The 19409-nt window shown below is 46.0% G+C and overlaps 1 protein-coding gene across 1 annotated transcript in view; it reads right to left on the reverse strand.

Annotated features, from left to right (window-relative positions):
- The window catches only part of GRAMD1B (GRAM domain containing 1B), a 295766-nt gene that overhangs the window by 40468 nt on the left and 235889 nt on the right, over window positions 1–19409 (reverse strand). Inside the window, exons 3-4 of the mRNA XM_042782193.1 lie at window positions 9542–9752; window positions 2500–2520 (exon numbers count right to left, since the gene is read on the reverse strand). Of these exons, the coding sequence (XP_042638127.1) occupies window positions 2500–2520; window positions 9542–9752 (232 nt within the window). The remainder of the gene's footprint in view (window positions 1–2499; window positions 2521–9541; window positions 9753–19409) is intronic.

Genomic DNA, 19409 nt, shown 5'->3' on the forward strand with positions numbered 1-19409 from the left:
CTATCACCACCGAGTTTCTAGAAGAACCCAGTGCAAGAGTGTGAGTCTAGGAGAGGAAAGAGATTGCTAAATCTTCTTGGCAAAGAGCCCCTGACGTAGGCGCCCTCGGAGAGTTAATAATTTGTGTTGGGTGGAGAACCGATAATGTTTCTGAAATTCATTCAGGTGGAGGGGTGGAGAGTGAAAAGAGACAACCCAGAAAAAGAGATGGCAAGAGGCAGGAAAGAACCAAAGAGTGTATTATGTAGGACGATTCTGTATAAGGTGATTTGAAGGCTAGATGAGGTCCAACTGTATCTCCAGCTGCACATGGAATCAAAGGGAACCAGGACTCAGGCCATGCCTGGTCCTCTGCTGTCTCATGTGCACCTATCTGCTCAGCATGACCCCTGCCTTCTGGGGCCCATCTGGCAGCTGGCCCATTACCCTCCTCAGCCAAGACACAGCACCTATTTCTGACCTGTCCCTACACTCATTGCTCCAAGTATGCTTGGGGCTGAAGGAGAAATTAGATATAAAAAGCGTTGGGGGTGTGTGTGTGTGTGTGTGTGTGTGCAGAAAAGGCAAAAAAGAGGATTAGAAAGAAAGAGAAAAGAAATAGCCAGCCAGGAGAATGGAAATTAGAGAAAGAAGAGGAAAAATAGACAGGGAGAAAAGAAAAAAAGGGGTAATCAGAGAACACAGGGTAAGGAAGAATTTAAGGAAAGGAAAAGTGAGGCAAAGCAGAAAAGCCTGCTCTACAGAGCAAAGCAGAGAGACAGAAAAATAGAAAGATGAGGGGAAGTAGAAGGAGATTAGCAAGAAGGAAGAGCACATGCAGGTCCAAATTTGGGTATTTTAATTGTCTAGTAAGTCAGTGACCAAATGTTTTCTGTTCCCCTTTGCAGACACTCAATTTTCTCAATACTGATCCAAAGGGTAGGCAGCGGAATAGAAGAGGCTACTAGGCAAAGGATGGTGGATGCCCCCAACATCTTGGGCTGGGGCAGCTTCCAAGGAAGCAGATCACCCATTCTCCCCTCGCCTTCCACCTACAAGGAGCTTAGCAACTAGGGATCTGGACTTGAAGCAAGGTGGGAAGGGGGAGAGGTGGGAACAGCCAGGGAAGGAGACAGAGCTCTAGTTTCTCTTTCACCCCAGGCCACCTCAGCTCTCCGCTCCTTCCTGTCAGCACAGCCCATCAACCTATGCCTCTTTTGCTGCTGGGTAGGACTAAGGCTATAGATCAACCCACAACATCCAGGACAGGCAGGCCATGGAGCAGCTCGAGGTCCAAAGCCACAGGACTAATCAATTTGAGGACTCACTGAGCACCACGTGGAGAATACACACACAGGGATTCTTTGATCCATGCCCCTACTTTAAACCTAAGCCTCTCCCGTTCCTACCTTTCCTGCTCCCCTTAACCAGAGTGCCATCTCAACAACTCTCTGCCATCACAGCCTTCTACTACACTGCCTCCATGTCTACTTCTCTTGCTGAAGTAGAACCCTAGTGTTGGGGGTGGGGAATGGTATTCACAGAATCAATCAAAACCAAACATTGAGAACAGCTCAGTGAAGGCAAGAAGACTGTCTGAGGACAGGTCATGGTTTCCAAATCCCCAGCCCTTCCATGTGCAGTCTTGGAGGGCAGAATACCACATAGCAGGGGGCCAGCTAAGGGACTTCAGCCAGCTGTCCTTCGGGAGGAAATGTATGACTGAGAGAACGTGGCCTTTACAGAGACTGCTCATTTCACATGTGGTTTCTGGGTATGGAGCAACTGGCAGAGCTTTTCCTCACAGACCCAAGAGCAGTAGATGTTTTCTAGACAGAGCAAATCCCTGGGATATTGAGGGGTACTAAGGAACTCTGGTGGTGTAGTGCCTAAGGTATTTGATTGCAAACCCACCAGCTGCTCTGTGGAAGGAAGACTGGGCAATTGACTTTCGTAAAGATTTACCACCTCAGAAACCCAATGGGGGTTGCTATGAGTAGGAATTGCCCTCAATGGCAGTGGGTTCGGTTTTTGGTTTATGGAGCAGAAGTCAAATTCCATTAAATGGTACAGGCTCTTTACTAAAGGGGAAAGTTTCACGGCTCCATTTCCATCAAAACCTCTAGGTTAAGGTAAGGAAGCTTTGGCCTTAGGTTCAGGGCTGCTCCAGTCTCCGAATTCTGTCTGGGCTTGAAACACCTGCACCATCCTGACTAGTATCCTCCTTTAGGACTGGAAAAGCCTTAGGTGAGGTGGAGACGAGCTGGGCTGGCCTTCCTTGATCTCCCTGAATGAAATCACTCCTCTCCTGGGCTGTCCTGGGCTGCTACAGATGGCAGCCATTGTACCTGGCTTTGGGAGGAGAGCTGGAGAGGGAGAAAGCCCATCTTCCTTGTCCCTTCAATTTACTGAAGCCCACAGGGGAGCCAAATTTCCCTCCACACCATCCCATTCCCCTGCCCACCTCCACTCCCCCACCCAGGTCACGTACCCAGGAAGAAGAGAAACAGGAATACTTACATTATACCAACTCTGGCTTTTCTGAAAGGATAAAATGAGAGAAGGTAAAATTAGTCAGGGAAGAGGTAGTGGGAATGGCCAAGGCACCCCGGCCTAGAGGGACGTTTACAGACAGCAGAGGGTGGGTGGGGAGGAGGGGTCCAAATGCAGCTGAATGCTTCCGAGGTTGCTGCTCAGGAGGGGTCCTCCTTTCTCAAGACAGCTCCAGAAAGGAGGCCCAGGAGCAATCCATGCTGGAAGCCCCACCGCAGTTGGGGTGGCAGGCAGCAGCAGCACCAGCTATAGCTCAACCAGAAGGGAGTTGAAGCCCCATCACAAGGTTCTTTTGATGAGGGTGAGGGATGCGCTGCTGGCATCCACGAACCAGTCCCAAAATGGGCCCTGACCAGAAGCAAAGTACAGGGAGCAACTACCCCAGCCTTCTGCTCCAAGTCAGCACCGCCCACCACCTCTCAGTAGAAGGCAGGATAGGACACTTTGGCGGGAGGGCAAGAAAAGAGGCTGCCTAAAAACTCCTCGAAGCTTACTCTCAGTAAGTGAGCAGAGGAGCAAATTCCATCTTTTATCTCAACAACTGGATGATCTCCTAAGCAATAATGGTGGGACTGTGGTTGGCCGACTCTGCATGGGGAGGGAGATTGAAGCAGATAATCTGTAAAAGTCCTTTCCAACTCTGTAGTGCCCTCATTCAACATCAGTGAGACCAGACTCCACCTCAGCTCCAGTTATTCTCCACTCCAGTTCTAGGCACAGGTAACTCATCTTCATGGTAAGTGGAAGTTTCTTTGGGAAAGGAGATAGATGGCTAATATTGTGCCTTGTCTGTCTCCAACCCCTATAGCTAGGAGTCCTTTATTGCACTTCCCATTTAGAAGATAGAAAGAGAGACAGACAGACACACACACACACACACACACATACACACACACATTTGCCTAGGGTCTGTCCCATGAGGTACAACTCCAATAGGATTAGATTGGAACTGTGGTATTTTCATTTCTAAAAAGTTTGCCAAGTGTGAAATTAAGGTGGGGAATCACTGGATAGAGGGAAACTTTGCCTGCAGGTCAATGTCATCGGTATTGTCCTAGGGACAGTTAGCAAACTTAGGCTCTCCAGCTGGTTTTAAGCTCCCTGCCCCCAACCCTAACTTGTCAGGGAAGACGAGGGTATTCCCCTGCCTTGGATATCTGTTGAGCACATATCGGCAGGGTGGAGGTGACTGTGTACTCAAGTACAGATGACTGTGGCTGCAGTCAGGACTGCAACGGCCATGTGACTGAGCTCTGACCTCACCAGGCTCTCTCAACCCTACTAAGAACGCCACAGAGATCTTCCATTCTGAGAGTCAACAAAGGAGCTGGAATTGGAGAACTGAGGGAGCAGACATGGGCTGGAGCTGCCTCTGAAGGGGTTTTGTTTCATCCCAACGTCAGACCTCACTGGCCAGAATATGGCCTTGGGGCAGAGGACCAAGCAGGCTCCCAATTCTTTCAGCAAGATGCTCTCCATGGTCATTTCCCAACACAGGCTGTCACCATGACCCATCAGAAGTCACACACTCCCATCACAGCCTTAGCCTCTCCTCCAATACAGAAGTTCTTAGCAGGAACACAGCTAAATCTTGATATCCAAAATGAATGTTTTCATCTTTGAGGGAGCTATGGCCACATAAAGATCCTGAACCTGGAACTGAAAATCAGCCTCTACAGCTTCTGAAGGAGGGAGGATAGAGCACACAGGCTCCACAGATGACTGGAGCAGAAGTAGCTGATATCGTCTGCACTGTGGGACCTCTTATCTCTTGGGCCCTCACATAGAAGCCCTGGCTTCATGCACAACTGAAATCAAAGGGCAGGAGGCTTTGGTGACAGTCATAAAACTACATCTCCCACAGAGGAAGACATACTCTGGGCACTGCCAGCCTTAACTGTCCCACATTTTCCCTTCACTGTGTCAAACTGAACGGAGCCCTGGTGGTGTAGTGCCTAAGGCATTTGACTGCTAACCAGAAGGTTGGCGGTTCAAACCCATCAACCACTCTGCAGAAGGAAGACCAGGCAATCTATCTCCATAAAGATTTACTCCTTTAGAAACTCAGTGGCGGTCACTATGAGTCAGAATCGACTCAATGGCAGTGGGTTTGGTTTTTTTTAGTTTTGGTGTCAAGTTGAAGCTACTTCATAGCTGAGACAACTCTCTGTTACACAGTTCTTAGCCCCTCATCCCACCATCCTGGCCTCCATGGAGGAGAAAGGGCAACAAGAACCTGGCCTTGGAGGGGAGATCTGAAATCCTTTAGGATTATTCCTCAGAGGGCTCTCCCACCACCTTCAGGCAAACAGAAGTTTGTTGTCCCTGTTCACTTATTGGCATGTGGAACATGAACATGAAGGCCAGTCCCTTCTAAATCTGTTTGGGACAAAGAGCTTCAAGGTGACAAAGAGTGAGCTTTAACTAGGGAGCCCTTGTCTTGCTTCTAACTAGCTATGTGACACTTCTGCATTTGCTCTTTTGTAAAGGAGAATTAAGAGTACGTGCTCAAAAGTGTTAAAAAGAAATGTGAAGCATACTATTCCAGAACAAAGATTTAACGTGTCCCTCAGTTTGAGACTCTACCACTAACCAGCTTCTTGGCACCACCAGAAGAAATGGGACCCACTCGTCCAGCCAAATCCATTTGAATCCTCTGAGAATGCCTACTAGGGGCAGTAACCCCTGAACTCTGACCAGCCTCTTAGCGGCACTGCTTTTCTGGGACTGAATCCCACGGAGAGGCCTGTCAGGGAGAGTCCAGTCTCACGGCTGACAGGGCAGTCAGGGGCTGCTGTCTTCTGAGAGAGGAGAGGCCTCCAGTGGCATAAATGTGAGGCTGCCTGCCCTTGTGAGTTAATGGCAGAGAGCCTGAAGGAAGGAAGGAGCAGAGTTAGGGAGTGGAAATGATGGGTATCCTGACAGGTTATCAATGGATTTAGCTGAACAAGGAGGAGGAACTCAGGAAAACTACCCAAAAAACAGAGCTGTTGGGGACAGGGAATTGAGCAGAGGACATTTCTACTGTCCTTTCTAGACAAGATTAGAACAGCAAGCACCTAAAGGAATGCCAGGTCCCGGAAACAGACCCAAGTTTCCTTGAAGTGGTTTCCTGCCCTCTCCCCCCACCAATCTAAAACTATCTCCCCAGTGCAAAGGCACAAGGGGTCTTGGGGATGGGAATGGAGAAGAGTGGGTGGGGACTACAGTAGCTCTACATTTAGCAGGAGTTGGAAAAGAAATAATTTCTTACTTTGATCAGGTTAAGTCTGTCATACTGGAAAGAAAACCATAAAAATTAGAAATGAAAAAAAGTCAAACAAAAGCAAAGATGGGTAGAAGGGCCACAGAGCCAGGCGGGATGCTGTCCACCCACTGGGTTCATATTGCTGGTCATATGCCAAGGGTTTGCTGCATCTCCTCCACACAGGGCCTGGAGATACCAGACCCATTTGTGGAGCTAATGGGAGCAGGAAAGCAAGTTCCTGGTTCCCTCTAGTGGTCAAGAGCCATGGCCACAGAGCAGAAGCTGAGTGGTGGCAAAATAAATCCAAGTGTCCTGGGATTAGCAGAAATAAGGCATGAAGTCTTCTGGTCCCCTCCTCCGGGCAGGGCTAAACCTAGCAGGGGTCAGCTACAGCAATACAGCTACAGTCACAGGAGTGGGGCCTTAATGATCACCTAGTCCATGCCCTCTGTATTAGCTAACAAGGAACTGGAGGCTGACAGAAGGGAACCAGACACTGTGTCTTAGGCCTGATTCTAGGGTTCTTGCCAGGGAGACACTCCCCAGTTCCCTGAAAAATATATGGGAATACATCCTCTAGGCAGTAAGCAGGAGACAAGGAGTGAGGGGCCCAGCTAAGATGACAGTGCTCACTATTAGAGCCCCTGTCATGGATACATCTGGCTGACTTTAGACAATGTTCCTCTGGTGGGAGATGGCATTGCCACCAAACTAGCAGACCCTCCTCCTTGCTTCCCCTCACAGCTGCAGCTCCCTTCCTCTCATGCTCTACTCCAAGTCCCAACAGGCAGAGAACCTAATTCCTATACCAGTTCTCTTGTGGATCTTCTGAATGAAGTCTGCATGTCCTGCACATTCATCTCCCAGACCCACCACAGCTGCCTCCAGGCCCACCCAGGATGGCACTGTTCCTATACTCCAAAGAGTCGGTCCTGTTTTCCTGCATTTAGAGGATGACTGATGAGAGAATGGGGTGGGGAGCTGGTCTCAGGGAAGTCAGAATTTGTGTACAGTGGAGACAGACACTGCCTCAACCCATCCCTTCAATCCCCTCCTGCTCTACTTCCCTCATGAAAGGGGCCAAGATTAGCTCCTCATCCATGCTTAGCTCTTGGTCTCTCCATAATCATCCAGTTTTGCCTCACCGAAATCCCACTCAGTGTTCCTGACTGGCTCAGTGCCACCTGCCCACTGAAATGTTTCCTGGCTACTTCACTTAAAGATGATTTCTCCTGCCTGAATTCAGCAGCATCACAAATTATACCCATGTGGTACTAAAAGCCAGATTTGATCTGTAGGCCATCCGGGTACTTTCTTCTCTCCCTTCCTAGATTGCCTGGGGTATGGACCAGGTCTTTGTACTCCTGTTCCCTGAAGATGTGCCATTGAAGAGGCTTTTTTGGACCAGGTCTTTGTATTCCTGTTCCCTGAAGATGTGCCATTTAAGAGTCTTTTTAAAAAAATAAAAATAAAAAACACCTCATCACTGGGTATTCACCTCCATCTCTCAACTGACCAAAATAGATGATGATTAATGACCATAAATATTGTTCATCTCACTGAAAATTGATGGGGTATCTTGCTAGGCATAGGGGTAAGAGAGTAAAGAAGCTCAGAATTTCCTCTTAGGATGGAAAAGTATGCAGAGAGAAGGAATAACTTGATCCCTAGTTGGCAGAATCTGTCTCCCAGTCCTCACACCAGACAAGCTAGCAGTGTGAAAGGGTCAGGAGGGGCTGGCAGTGGTCATCTCAAAAGCCCCATGCCCAGACACACTTGCACCCCAGCCTGATCCTACAGAGAACTCTGCTGGCTTTCCCATTCCAGGCAGAATTCAACCTCCCCTGTCCACAGCCTGAGACAGTCACCCAAGATCCTCAGAGTCAAGATGTACTTTTAGCCTGAAGGTCACAGACTGCAGGATCAACCCTGTAGACTCTTGTTCTTGCCTCAGGAAAGAGAACAGCTGTTCACCCTCCTCCTCCCCAAAATGCTCTCAGAGACTTGAGACTATTATTAAGTCATCCTTCAGCTTTCTCTTCTTCAGGCTGTATCCACCCCCTTTCCCCGTGGGTATCATTTCCTGAGTCCTCCCATTCTAAAATACCTATTGCTCACCCTCTACTTGCTCCAAGTTCTCCTCAATCCTTTGAAATCATGGGGCCCCTGGCCAACTCTAGCTCTGCCTCACCGACCTGGCCACATCCCTAAAGGGCCTGGCAGGGATGACTGTCAACATTCACCTAACTCCAGATGCTAGCTCCATGCCCTTTGATAAAAATGCCCCAGGCTCTGATCATGATCTAGGATCCTTAGAACACTCTGGCCTCCTGTGCTGGGTGGTGGGCAGTAAGGGGGCACTCAAGCTGAGCTACTCTGAGAAGGTAGGTGGAAGAATGTGCCAGGGAGAGCTCTTGAGGTCAGTGCTATTGAACAAGTCACATGTCACACTCATGACCCTCAATCAACTTGTCCTTACTGCTAATCCAATCACTAGTTCTGGAAACTCAGAACTCATCCACCAAGGGGAATATCAGGACATGAGTACCACCAGACAGGGCCTTCCTTCCCTTAAAAGACATGAAACTAATCCTTGGCAGGACTCTTGTTTCTAGATAGCACTATGAAAGGAGGGAATTATAATAATAATAAATCACAATGCCTAGCCAGAGGCAGTACTGGGGAGCAGGCAAAGACATCCGGGCAGAGGGGGAGGTCGGGGTGTGTTCTCAGACTTCAGGTGCAGAAGGAATGGTCCCTCATGACTTCATACCAAACGGCCAGTGTGGCAGTGGGGCCGGCTTTTCTGGGAAAGGGGCCAAGCAAGACATATGGGCCAGAATTGGGGAGGGGTGGAGGGAAGGAGGTGCTGAGCACTACAGACAAGTCAACACTAGAGGGGATAAAAAGACAGACACAAAAGAAGGCTTACTTTTGAGAGGCGCTTGTGAGACTAAGACCATGCATGCAAAGAAGGTATTTGGGAAAATGGTGGGGAAGAAGAGGAAGAACAAGATATCAAAAGGCAAATTCAGATGGAAAGCAGCTCCCATGCCTCCCTGGCATCCCCACCCTCTTCCCAGGGTGATGAAGAGGGAGAATCTAGACAAAGCCCTATTTTACTCCCCAAAGGGCTAAGAAAATCTCTGAGGAACCATAACTAGCCCAGGCTTTCTCACCTCTCCCCGCCACTGGGGCTTATTTTACATGTATCTTTAGGCCAAAGGCCTTGGTGGTAAGGTGGTAATGGTGAAATCCTCAGGAGGCCCTGTCCTGTCCTCTCTGCCAGGTAAAATACTAAGTAAATTAGCATTGTAAGGCAGAGTAATGGACAAAAGGAAGTTAAAAATGGCATTCTTCAAATTTCCTTGAGGACTCTCTTCCTGGCAGGATAGTGATTCCAAGTAATGTTCCCTTCTATCCCCGTCCCAGGGACCAAATTTGAAAAAGGCAGCAGGGATAAACAGATGACCTCTCATGGTCCCCAGAGCAGTCCTCTTTCACATCTTGTTCCTAAAGAAAGATAAGCTGTCTCCAGAGGGCACTAGCTGTGGAATCATTTCCAGCCCATAGAACTCTCTCTGAGTGCTTAGCTGAGAAGGTATTTAACTAGGGTCTCCCTTGACTGCTCTGTCCTCACCTTAGTAAATAAAGATCATCTCTGGGTAACCCTGGCTGTTTAATCACAGAAAGCCCTAGAGGAAGGTACGCCCTCTGCAGCAGCTAACAAGGGGGTAGAAGCCTCTGTGGGGGTCGCCTCACCTTGGAATTCTTGCCACCACTTCGGCCAGACTGTGAGGAGCAGCTGCGCTGCACACCCTGCTCTGGTGTGGATGGGGACTTGTCCGAGGAGTGATCTGAGCCTTTCTCCACCATGGTGTCTCCGTCCGGGTTCTGTGGAGTTGGTGAGCGAGACCGCTTCCGGAGTATAGGGGAGCAGGCTGGTGTGCTGCGGTTTGAATTACTGGCAGTGCTGCAGGGACAGAGAGAGAGAGGGAGTAGGGTGGAAAGGGAACGAGGAAAGACAGGTAGTCAGTAATTGGAGGCTAAAGATGGGGCAAAGGGAGCCAGGTGTGGGAGCCTGGGCAAGGGCACTAGAGAGAAACAGAGAGGGAAGGGTGCACCTATGAACTTGTCTGTACTGTAATACTGCTGCTGGCCAGGAGAGGGCAGCGGTGCCAACGTGAAATAGAAATAGTAATAAGGGGAAGTAGGGCAATTAAACATTTAGATAATCATCTATCCATCCATCTGGCCATTCATCTAAATAGAGTCTGAGCTCCTATTATATGCCAGAGAGCATCTTGGGTACACAGAATGTAAGATTGTTAGGAGTCACCCAATACTATCACTCATTTTATCAGTGCTGCAAGTCCAAAGTTTCAATGTTTATTTTGGACATTTTGTTCATAAAAAAGACAACAAAAATCCCACTCTCCAAAATATTCACATAATATTCTTTTACTGGCTTCTTAAAAAATTCACCACAATAGTAATGATAAGTGTCATAATCCCTATTTAAAAATGAGTACCAATGCATAGCAGAGACAAGCCAAGTATCCTCTGATCACAGAATGCTTATAAAGAAAACTTGGGTCATCTGACTTATAACTCATCCACACTAGGTAATTTCCTTATAAGCCATATTAGCTCCTGCTGGGGCAGAGATGAACACAGCAAAGCTTCTCCCATTCTACATGGACCTCTCAAAAAATTCCATTCTAATAGGCAACCTAAGCTTCCCACAGTACCAAATTAACTTGCATCAAGGCTTATAAGCTATATAAATATTTAGTAATTGGCTTTTAGCTTGTGCTGTTAATGGAGTAGAGAGAGAAGAGATGAAGAAAGGGAAGAGAGGAATATTAAGTGTGATTCAATTCTAATAGGTATTTGCTTTACTTGGAGAGAATGGAGAAAGGAAAGAGATGGAAAAAGGAGTAGGTTCAAAGGAAAGATACAGGGTTATGAGAAAGGAAGTATGAAATCAGAAAGCAAAAAGCATAAGAGTGGGGGAATGAAAAGTCAAGTGTCCCACCTATTCAGCCATCAGAGAGTAGGCTTAGAAAATATTCCAGACTCAGGGCTCATAAGGGCTGTAGGAAGCACTCTTGGTCCCAGCCTTCCCAGAAGGAGGGGAGAGAGGGTAAAGAACACTGGCATTTGCATGAAGATCCAACTATAACCTCAAATATCCCTCTGGACTCATTTGCAATGAAAATCGCATCCCTTACCCACCTGGGAATGGGTATCTGCTGCTGCAGAGAGAAAAGGGACAAGGCACAAACTCCCGAATCATCAAGTATGGGAACAAGGAAGCGGTGGTGGGGAGGGAGCAGTGTTACAAGTTTTGGAAAGAAATTTATTAAGGGCGGAAAAATAGGAGACCAGAGGATGTCTGGAGAGAAAAAGCAGTTGCCGTTGAGTCAATTCCAGCTCATGGCAGTCCCACGTACGTCAGAGTAGAACTGTGCTCCACAGGATTTTTAATGTCTGATTTTTCAGAGGTCCATCATCAGGCCTCTCTTCTCAGATACTTCTGAGTGGATTTGAACCACCAACCTTTCAATTAGTAGTTGAGTGTATTAACTGTCACCCAAGGACTCCACAGAGAAAAGCAAGGCCCATTGTTTTGATTTCTCCTAAGAATTTACATTTAGAATCTCATGTATAATACTACCAATAACTGTGATATAGAGAAGCTTAAGATGCCTCTTTGAAAAGGAGCTCTTCAATTTCTCACCCCATCCTCCACATCCCTTATCTTATCTCATCTGCCACTACAAAGCCCGAGAAAGGAAATCATGGCCTTGTCCCTCAGGTGGAGGAGCTGAGCCTCAGGAGTGGTGGCAAGCAGATCCCTCAACATATGTCCTCTGTGCAAAGCCTCAGGAAGTAGCTGGAGACCAGACTCAGGTGTTCACCTCCTTGTGGTGGCCCTCTTTTTCTTGGGCCAATTACAGACCATGGCCAAGTATTCCAAGGTTTAAGTTGTCTGTCAGGATTATGTTGCCAGAAGAGCTCTAACCTTAACCTCAACCAGACTGCACCCAAAAGTACAAGAATATGAATGACAAGTCAAGCACATGCACATCTGAGTAAAAAGAACCCAGTTGTCCCTTCACTTTTAGATAAAGGACTTCTTCACATATGGTAATTCCAGACTGTAGGATAGAAAGGCAATCTCATTATTTTTTTTTCAAACTCTGAATCTCTGGTGATAACTGGCTGTTAAGGAGAGAGTCAGGCAAAAAATTCTAACCTGGAGTAAGCTCATTCCAACTATCCCAAACAACATGTACATCACACCAAATGATCAAAATACCCATGAGATTCCATATGGTCCCACTCTAGGCCACCCTATATATTGCCACCCACCCAGGGAGAGATGTACCTAAAATTCTGCCTTCACCACATCAGTCAATAAACTTATATACTGTCATCTGTCAGTTCAATTTCTTTGAGTCTTTAAGGGAGTTGATCGTCTTCTTCCCTTCTTGAAAATCTCTCATCTGGACTAATGCCACACCCCTCTCTCTTCCAGTCCTCTTCCCATCTCCACCACCACCTCCTCTCTTGCTAACTGGCCTGAAATTTAGTCCTTCTACAAAAGTGGTTCCTTCACTTCCCTAGGTGACTTCAACTATATCTGCAAGCACAGGGCTCCTGAGTCTGTTTCCGAACCCTGATCACACTTGCAAGCTTCAGTCCAACAATCTGTTGACAAGTGGACATTTCCGCCAGATGGATGTCTCACGCACATCTCAGATTCCAAACAGGGCTGCGCCTTTCCTCCCAAATCTTCTCCCACTACTGCCCATTCTCAGTGGCATTATCATTTCCTCATTTCTCAGGCTGCAAACCAATCTCTTTTGTCTCACTCCACAAAAACTGAGTCACTGAAAGCTCCTTAACTATCCTTTTCCATCCCCAGGACCCTAGTTCAGGTCCTCAAGGCCTTTTTCTAGACTCTCTGATAGCTTCTAAGTGCCCCCCTCTTCCATCACCATTCACATCTCTGTAATTAAAACTTTCTAAACATAAACCTGAAGGCGTTCTGGTGGTGCAGTGGTTAAAGCATTCAGCTGCTAGCCAAAAGATGAGTAGTTCAAACCTACCAGCCGTTCCATGGGAGAAAGATGAGGCGGTCTGCTTCCATAAAGATTAACAGCCTTAAAACTCTATGGGACAGTTTTACTCTGTCCTGTAGGGTTGCTGTGAGTTGGAATTGACTCAACGGCAGTGAGTTAGAAGCATAAACTTGACCATATCTTTCTGCTCCTCAATAATACCCCAAGTCCAAAATCCTCAGCATGGAATGCAAAGTTCTCTACTGAGCATAATTTGATACCTGTCTATATTCTAAAACTTGATTTCCCCTTATGATTTCTTAAAGAATATCCATGTTCACCTTTGTTGCAGGTGAATAGGTGAATACTATTACATATACAATGCTGCAATAAAAATAATAATAACAATAATTTATGAGTAGATACATACATAGGCAATCTGAACAGGCATGGGAAGGCAAATGGGACTACACCCACAGTTTGACAGAGGCTATCTCCACCTATGTATTTACATGTGCTACAAATATATCTATGAGTATGTTGTTGTTGTTATGTGCCATCGAGTCGGACCCGACCCATAGCGACCCCTCCTTGGGTTTCCAAGGCAGTATCACTACAGAAGTAGATTGCCCCATCTTCCCTCTGAGGAGTGGCTGGTGGCTTTGAACCGCCAGCCTTCTGGTTAGCAGTCAAGTGCCTTAGCCACTATGCTACCAGAGCTCCCATCTATGAGTATAGTAGAGCATATAGGGGACAAAATTATGAACATTTCTTATTTAAAACCAAGTATCTTGTGAAAATGAGTTGCTGGGTATGGAGGTTCAGGACCATAGTCTCAGGGGACACTAAGATCAATTGGCATAGCATAATCCACCATGACAATGTTCTACATCTTACTTTGGTGAGTAGTGACTGGGGTCTTAAAAGCAGCTTGTGAGCAACCATCTAAAGTGAAACTATTGGTCTCTCCTTATCCAGAGTAAAGAAGTGTGATGAAAATCAAAGATGGCAAGGAAACAATTAGTCCAAGGGACTAATGGAGCACGTGAACCCCATCTTCCATGACCTCGAGACCAGAAGAACTAGATGGTACTCAGCTGACTGCTCTGAAAGAACACGATAAGAAGTCCCAGATAGAATGGGGGAAATACGGAACAAAACTCAAAATCATAAAAAAAAAAGAGCAGCTTACTGGTCTGATGAAAACTGGTAGCACCTCTGAGACTGTGGCCCTTAGACACCTTTCAAGCTAGGAACTGAACTGAACCGCTGTGACTCAAATGTCAGCCAAATGATAGACAGGACTATGAGGTGAACAGTAATATCAGGAGAGCAGACAAATCGTTAGAACAATCAAGCATATGAGATCAAGAAGACAGCATTTGTCCAGAGAGAGAGCTAGGAAGGTGGGAGGGAATGAGAAGGAAGGGCAAAGGGAAGGGGCAACTGCAGGAAGGAAGTGGGAAGAATGCTGTTACAGTGTGGAGATTGCAGTAAATATCACAAAACAGAATGTGTATGGATTGTTGGGTGGAAAACCAATTTGCTCTGTGAACTTTCACCCAAATAACAATTTTTTAAAAAGTACTTATATTCTAGTCCTACACATCCTTTCTGGTTTTCTTAATATTCATTCTCAGTCTCTTACCCCTAGACTTCTGTACAACTTGAGTTTTTCCTCCATTATCTACTCACTAGATGCTTTCATCTCTAAGGCATCTGACTGCTAACCAGAGGTTGGTGGTTCAAACCCTCCAGCCACTCTACAGAAGGAAGACTGAGCAATCTACTTCTGTAAAGATTTATTACCTCAGAAACCCAAAGGGGGAGTCACTGTGAATTGGAATCAACTCAATGGCAGTTATTTTTTATTTTTTTGTAGAATCCTCCATATCTACCTACTGGAGTCCTGTTCATTACTCAAGACCCATTCTGCCGTCTCCAAGCTTTGCTAGACATCCACCACTGACCTGACCAGAGCATTTAACACATTCTGTCTCGTATTCAAGCTAAGACCTGACAACTCCCAGAGGCTCACACCCTTGCACTTCCCATCTTGCCCAGCACAGTGGTCTGTATGTAGTGCTGAGTAAATGCTGAACTGAATCCCATTTTAGGAAAGGTCTTCACACCCATGACTTCAACAATCCCCATTGGCATGTCAGCTCTCGAATTGCTTTCTCCAACCTGTTAATATCAATTAAAATAGTTGGCAGTTCAAACTCACCAGCCACTCCTTGGAAGGAAGGTTGGGCAATCTACTTCTGTAGTGATACCACCTTGGAAACCCAAGGAGGGGTTGCTATGAGTCAGCTCACTGACTCAATGGCACATAACAACAACAAAAGTTAGTGAATGTTTATGAGTTCCTGGCACTAGGCCAGCATTTCTTAAGCATTGTTTCACTTATTCCTCTCAACCAACCTATCAAGTACTAATGGATATCATTGTTACCCTATTAGCAAGTGATAAAATTTAATTCTTGACAGATCAACTAACTCAACCAAAGACACACAGATGGGTAAGTGACAGAACAGAATTCAAAGTGCAGGCTTATCTGATTATAAAGTGTGTTCTCAGAACCAAAAACTCACTGCCGTCAAGTCATTTCCAACTCATAGCAACCCCTCCTTGGGTTTCTGAGGTGGTATCACTACCGAAGTAGACTGCTCAACCTTCCTTCTGAGGAGTGGCTGATGGGTTTGAACCTCCAGCCTTCTGGTTAGGAGTCAAATGCCTTAGGCACAACGCCACCAGAATCAAACACTCAATAGTGTTTGTTTGGGGGATGGGTGAACAGATGACAGAAGGGTAGATAAACGGAAGGATGATGGGTATCTGGACGGATAGAAAGTAGGAAGCAATCACCTTCGTGTCTTCAGTCTCCAATCCATTCTCAACTTTCCTGTCAGAGTGAAGTTTCTAAAAACTGAACTTGACATTTTTGGCCACGGTTAGAGACTTCTTATGGTTTCCTACACTCTTAGAATACAATCTGGACTCTAAACTGTGGCATATAAATTCCTTAGTTATCTTACTCCAACCTACTTTGAAAACCCCATCTGTGGTTACTCCTCCCAGCACACTCTGTTTCCACCACCAAGGCCTATTTACAGACCTTGTGCCATGTCCTCCCACTCTTCCACGTCTTATCTGGAATGCCATTTCCTCCTTCACACACCTTACAGACAGCCAAACCAACATTTATACTTCAAAACTAAGCCCAAGCACCTCCTTTATCCTTCCATGCTCCACCTCCACTGATCCTTTGCTATATAAGAAGAAATGTTTAGAGTTAAACCTCTAACTCACAAAATCATTATTAAGCTTATTAGATTCCTAAAACTCTTTTAAAAAACATTTCATTGTCCCATATATGTGGATATCCAGCCAAAGAAATAAAACCAATTCCTATGTAACCCATAACATTATCTTTCAAATTCTATGGTGTGCCAGTAACCTGTTCCTGCTACTATTATTAATAATAGCATCACATTATGCTTCAAAATTTTGGGATTTTAAAACTGGAAAAGACCTTAGAGTTTCTATAGGAAAGGAATGGAGACTGGATTGGTTGGGTTATTAGACTGAGACTCCTTTCCAGAGCTTAAGATCAATATACCTGACTAGTTCATCCACCTGTCAACTCACACATTAGAAACCTGAGAAAGAGGGATGTTAAGTGCCTGGACAAGGTGACACAACTTATTATCTAGCTTTTCAGTTCCACAAATGTTTACTGAACACCCAGACATTCGAGTTCATATTGGTGAATTAAACAGGATCCTCGTGTTGGAACTACTGTACAATCTAGAAGAACTAGACATGCATACATCTCATTTGAATACAAGCAGTGGATGGTGTGATAGGTATATGGAGAGATTAAGGGCACCTAATCCAGACTCTAGAGATCAAAAAAGACTTCCTTGGGAATACAGCACTTGAGCTGGGTTCTGAATAATGTGTTGGAGTTAGCCAGGAGAGGGGTATAGAGGACAGAGAGGGTGTGGTAGTGGGAAGAAAGACAAAACAACACGGGTATGAAGGTAAACCAAAACCAAACCAAACTCATGGCCGTCGAGTCGGATCCAACTCATAGCGACCCTTCCTTGGGTTTCCGAGGTGGTATCACTATGGAAGTAGATCGCCCAACCTTCCTCCCAAGGAGTGGCTGGTGGGTTTGAACCACCAGCCTTCTGTTTAGCAGTCAAATGTCTTAGGCACTGCGCCACCAGAGCTCCCAAGGTATGAAGGTATGAAGGCATAAAATAGTATGGACTATAGCATAACATTCTTCAACTGATACTTAAGAGTCCTACAATCATCAACTCTCCCCAAGAATTGGCCCACTGAGACCCCACCAGCCACCAGTAACCAACAGTAGGGGCCCCAGAGATCATTCACTTATTCCCCCATCTCTCCTATTTTTAAGACCTCCAACATAGACTATTTCAGTCCTCTCTTGGTTACCTTGCTAATAAATAACCAGCTGCCATAAAGTTGATTCTAACTTATGGTGACATCATGTGGGTCAAAGTAGGACTATGCTCTACGATTTTCAATGGCTGTTTCCCATCCCCCACCCCACCCCTCATCCAGAAGTAGATCACCAAGTCTTTCTTCTGAGGGGCCTCTGGATGGGCTTGAGCCTCCACACTTTTGGTTACTAGCTGAGTGTATTAATCCTTTACATCAGACAGGGACTCCCAGCTAATAAAGAAAGTTTCCTTAAGTCTTATCCCAGTATATCATCCTATAATTTGATACCTTTTCTTATAGCAGAAGCTCTTGAGAATCAGGGAACTATGCAAAGAGGACAAATGCTCTTTGGTGTTCCGCAGTGACTCTCTTTGCAGCATCTCCCCATTTCTGCCTCAAGACAAGGTGAATTCTGTAGTGTTTTGCTTGGCATTCTTTTCCCACCCTTACCCCCAGTGTGGCTCTATTGGCACTGGCAGACCTTGTCAGCAAGCCAGTTCCCTAATCAGCCACCCGTACATTTTGCAGAACCCTGAAGAGAACAGAATAAGTAGATGGTGTTCCAGTGTTCCTCATTCATAGTAACTCATTTGTCTGCAGAGAAATCAATCATTAGAGTTGACTGCAACTCTTAGCGACCCCTCCTTGGGTTTCTGAGGCAGTATCTCTACAGAAGTAGATTGCCCAACCTTCCTTCTGAGGAGTGGCTGGTGGTTTTGAACCATCAGCCTTCTGGTTAGCAGTCAAATGCTTTAAGCATTATGCCACCAGAGCTCTCCATTAGTGCCCCAGGTATTGTAAAATATGTGCTCATCACCTGGACCCCCATCATTTCCACCTGCTCAGATTTCAGCAGCTCCTTTCTGACCCTGTTGCCACAGTGTACCCCCTCTCTCTGGAACCCTGAGCCCTAGGTCATTCCCAGTAGACTCTCACCACACCTCCCCAACATTTAGACACTTCACATTCACTTTATTGTTTCTCTTAAGTCCAGCCCTATAGTGACCTTGAAAGTAAAATGTCTGGCTGGAATGGGTTCAGTGTCAGGGTTACTGGTCATTTTTTATAGAGATGATCAAATAAATCCCAGGGTACTCCCATCTAACAGAAGGAGCATTTAATAAGAAATTTAGAAAGCCAATTTCAAATGTAAGATTTGTTTGCTGGGGGCCTGTATGGGCAGTATAGCATTATGATTAATCGCCAGTCTCCAGTGTCAGCAGGCCCAGGTTTGAATCCTGGCTCTGCCATTTAGTTGTTGTGCATCTCTGGCCTCTGAGTCTCCCTCTTCCCATTGGAAAATGAGAGACAATAATACCTATCTCCTCATATTGCTGTGCTAAGTGAAATATGTAAAAAATTTAGCACAGTGTCTTGTTGTTGTTAGGTGCTGTTGAGTCGTCTCTGACTCATAGTGACCCTATGCACAGCAGAACAAAACACTGCCTGGTCCTATGCCAGCCTCACAATCCTTGCCATACCTGAGCTCACTGTTGCAGCCACTGTGTCAATACATCTCTTTGAGCACTTTCCCCTTATGTTATGTGCCTGGCACATAACAAATGCTCAATTAAAAATTATTATTGAAAAGGCTCTTGTCCTTCTCTCTAAAATGCAGAATAAATACCCTTGCCCTTTTCACTCACAGGGTTATGAGGAAATGCTTTGAATGCTCCTGAGCATTGCTTCTCACAGTGGGGACCAGGACTACAGGAGGTGTGTTTTTAAAGTGCAGAATCCCAGGCCCAGCCCCACCCTACCCAATGAATTAAAATGCTCAGGGGACAGTTTCAAGAATCTGCACTTTAAACACACACCACAGGTGATTCTGATGTAGCCTAAGGTTTGAGAACCACTACTCCCAAGGAAAGGAACCCTGGTAGCACAGTGTTTAAAGCACTTGGCTGCTAATCAAAAGGTTGGTTATTCAAAGCCACCAGCAACTCTGCGAGAGAAAGATGAGGACATCTTCTTCTCTAAAGATTTACAGCCTTGGGGAGGCGGGGCAAGATGGCGGACTAGGCAGAAGGATTGCACAGACCCTCTTCAACAAAGAAAAGGGAAACCAATTAACACAGACA

This window comes from Orycteropus afer, unplaced genomic scaffold, assembly GCF_000298275.1.
Source record: "Orycteropus afer afer isolate SDZICR_OR568_19922 unplaced genomic scaffold, OryAfe1.0 scaffold00258, whole genome shotgun sequence".
Lineage (NCBI taxonomy): Eukaryota > Metazoa > Chordata > Mammalia > Tubulidentata > Orycteropodidae > Orycteropus > Orycteropus afer.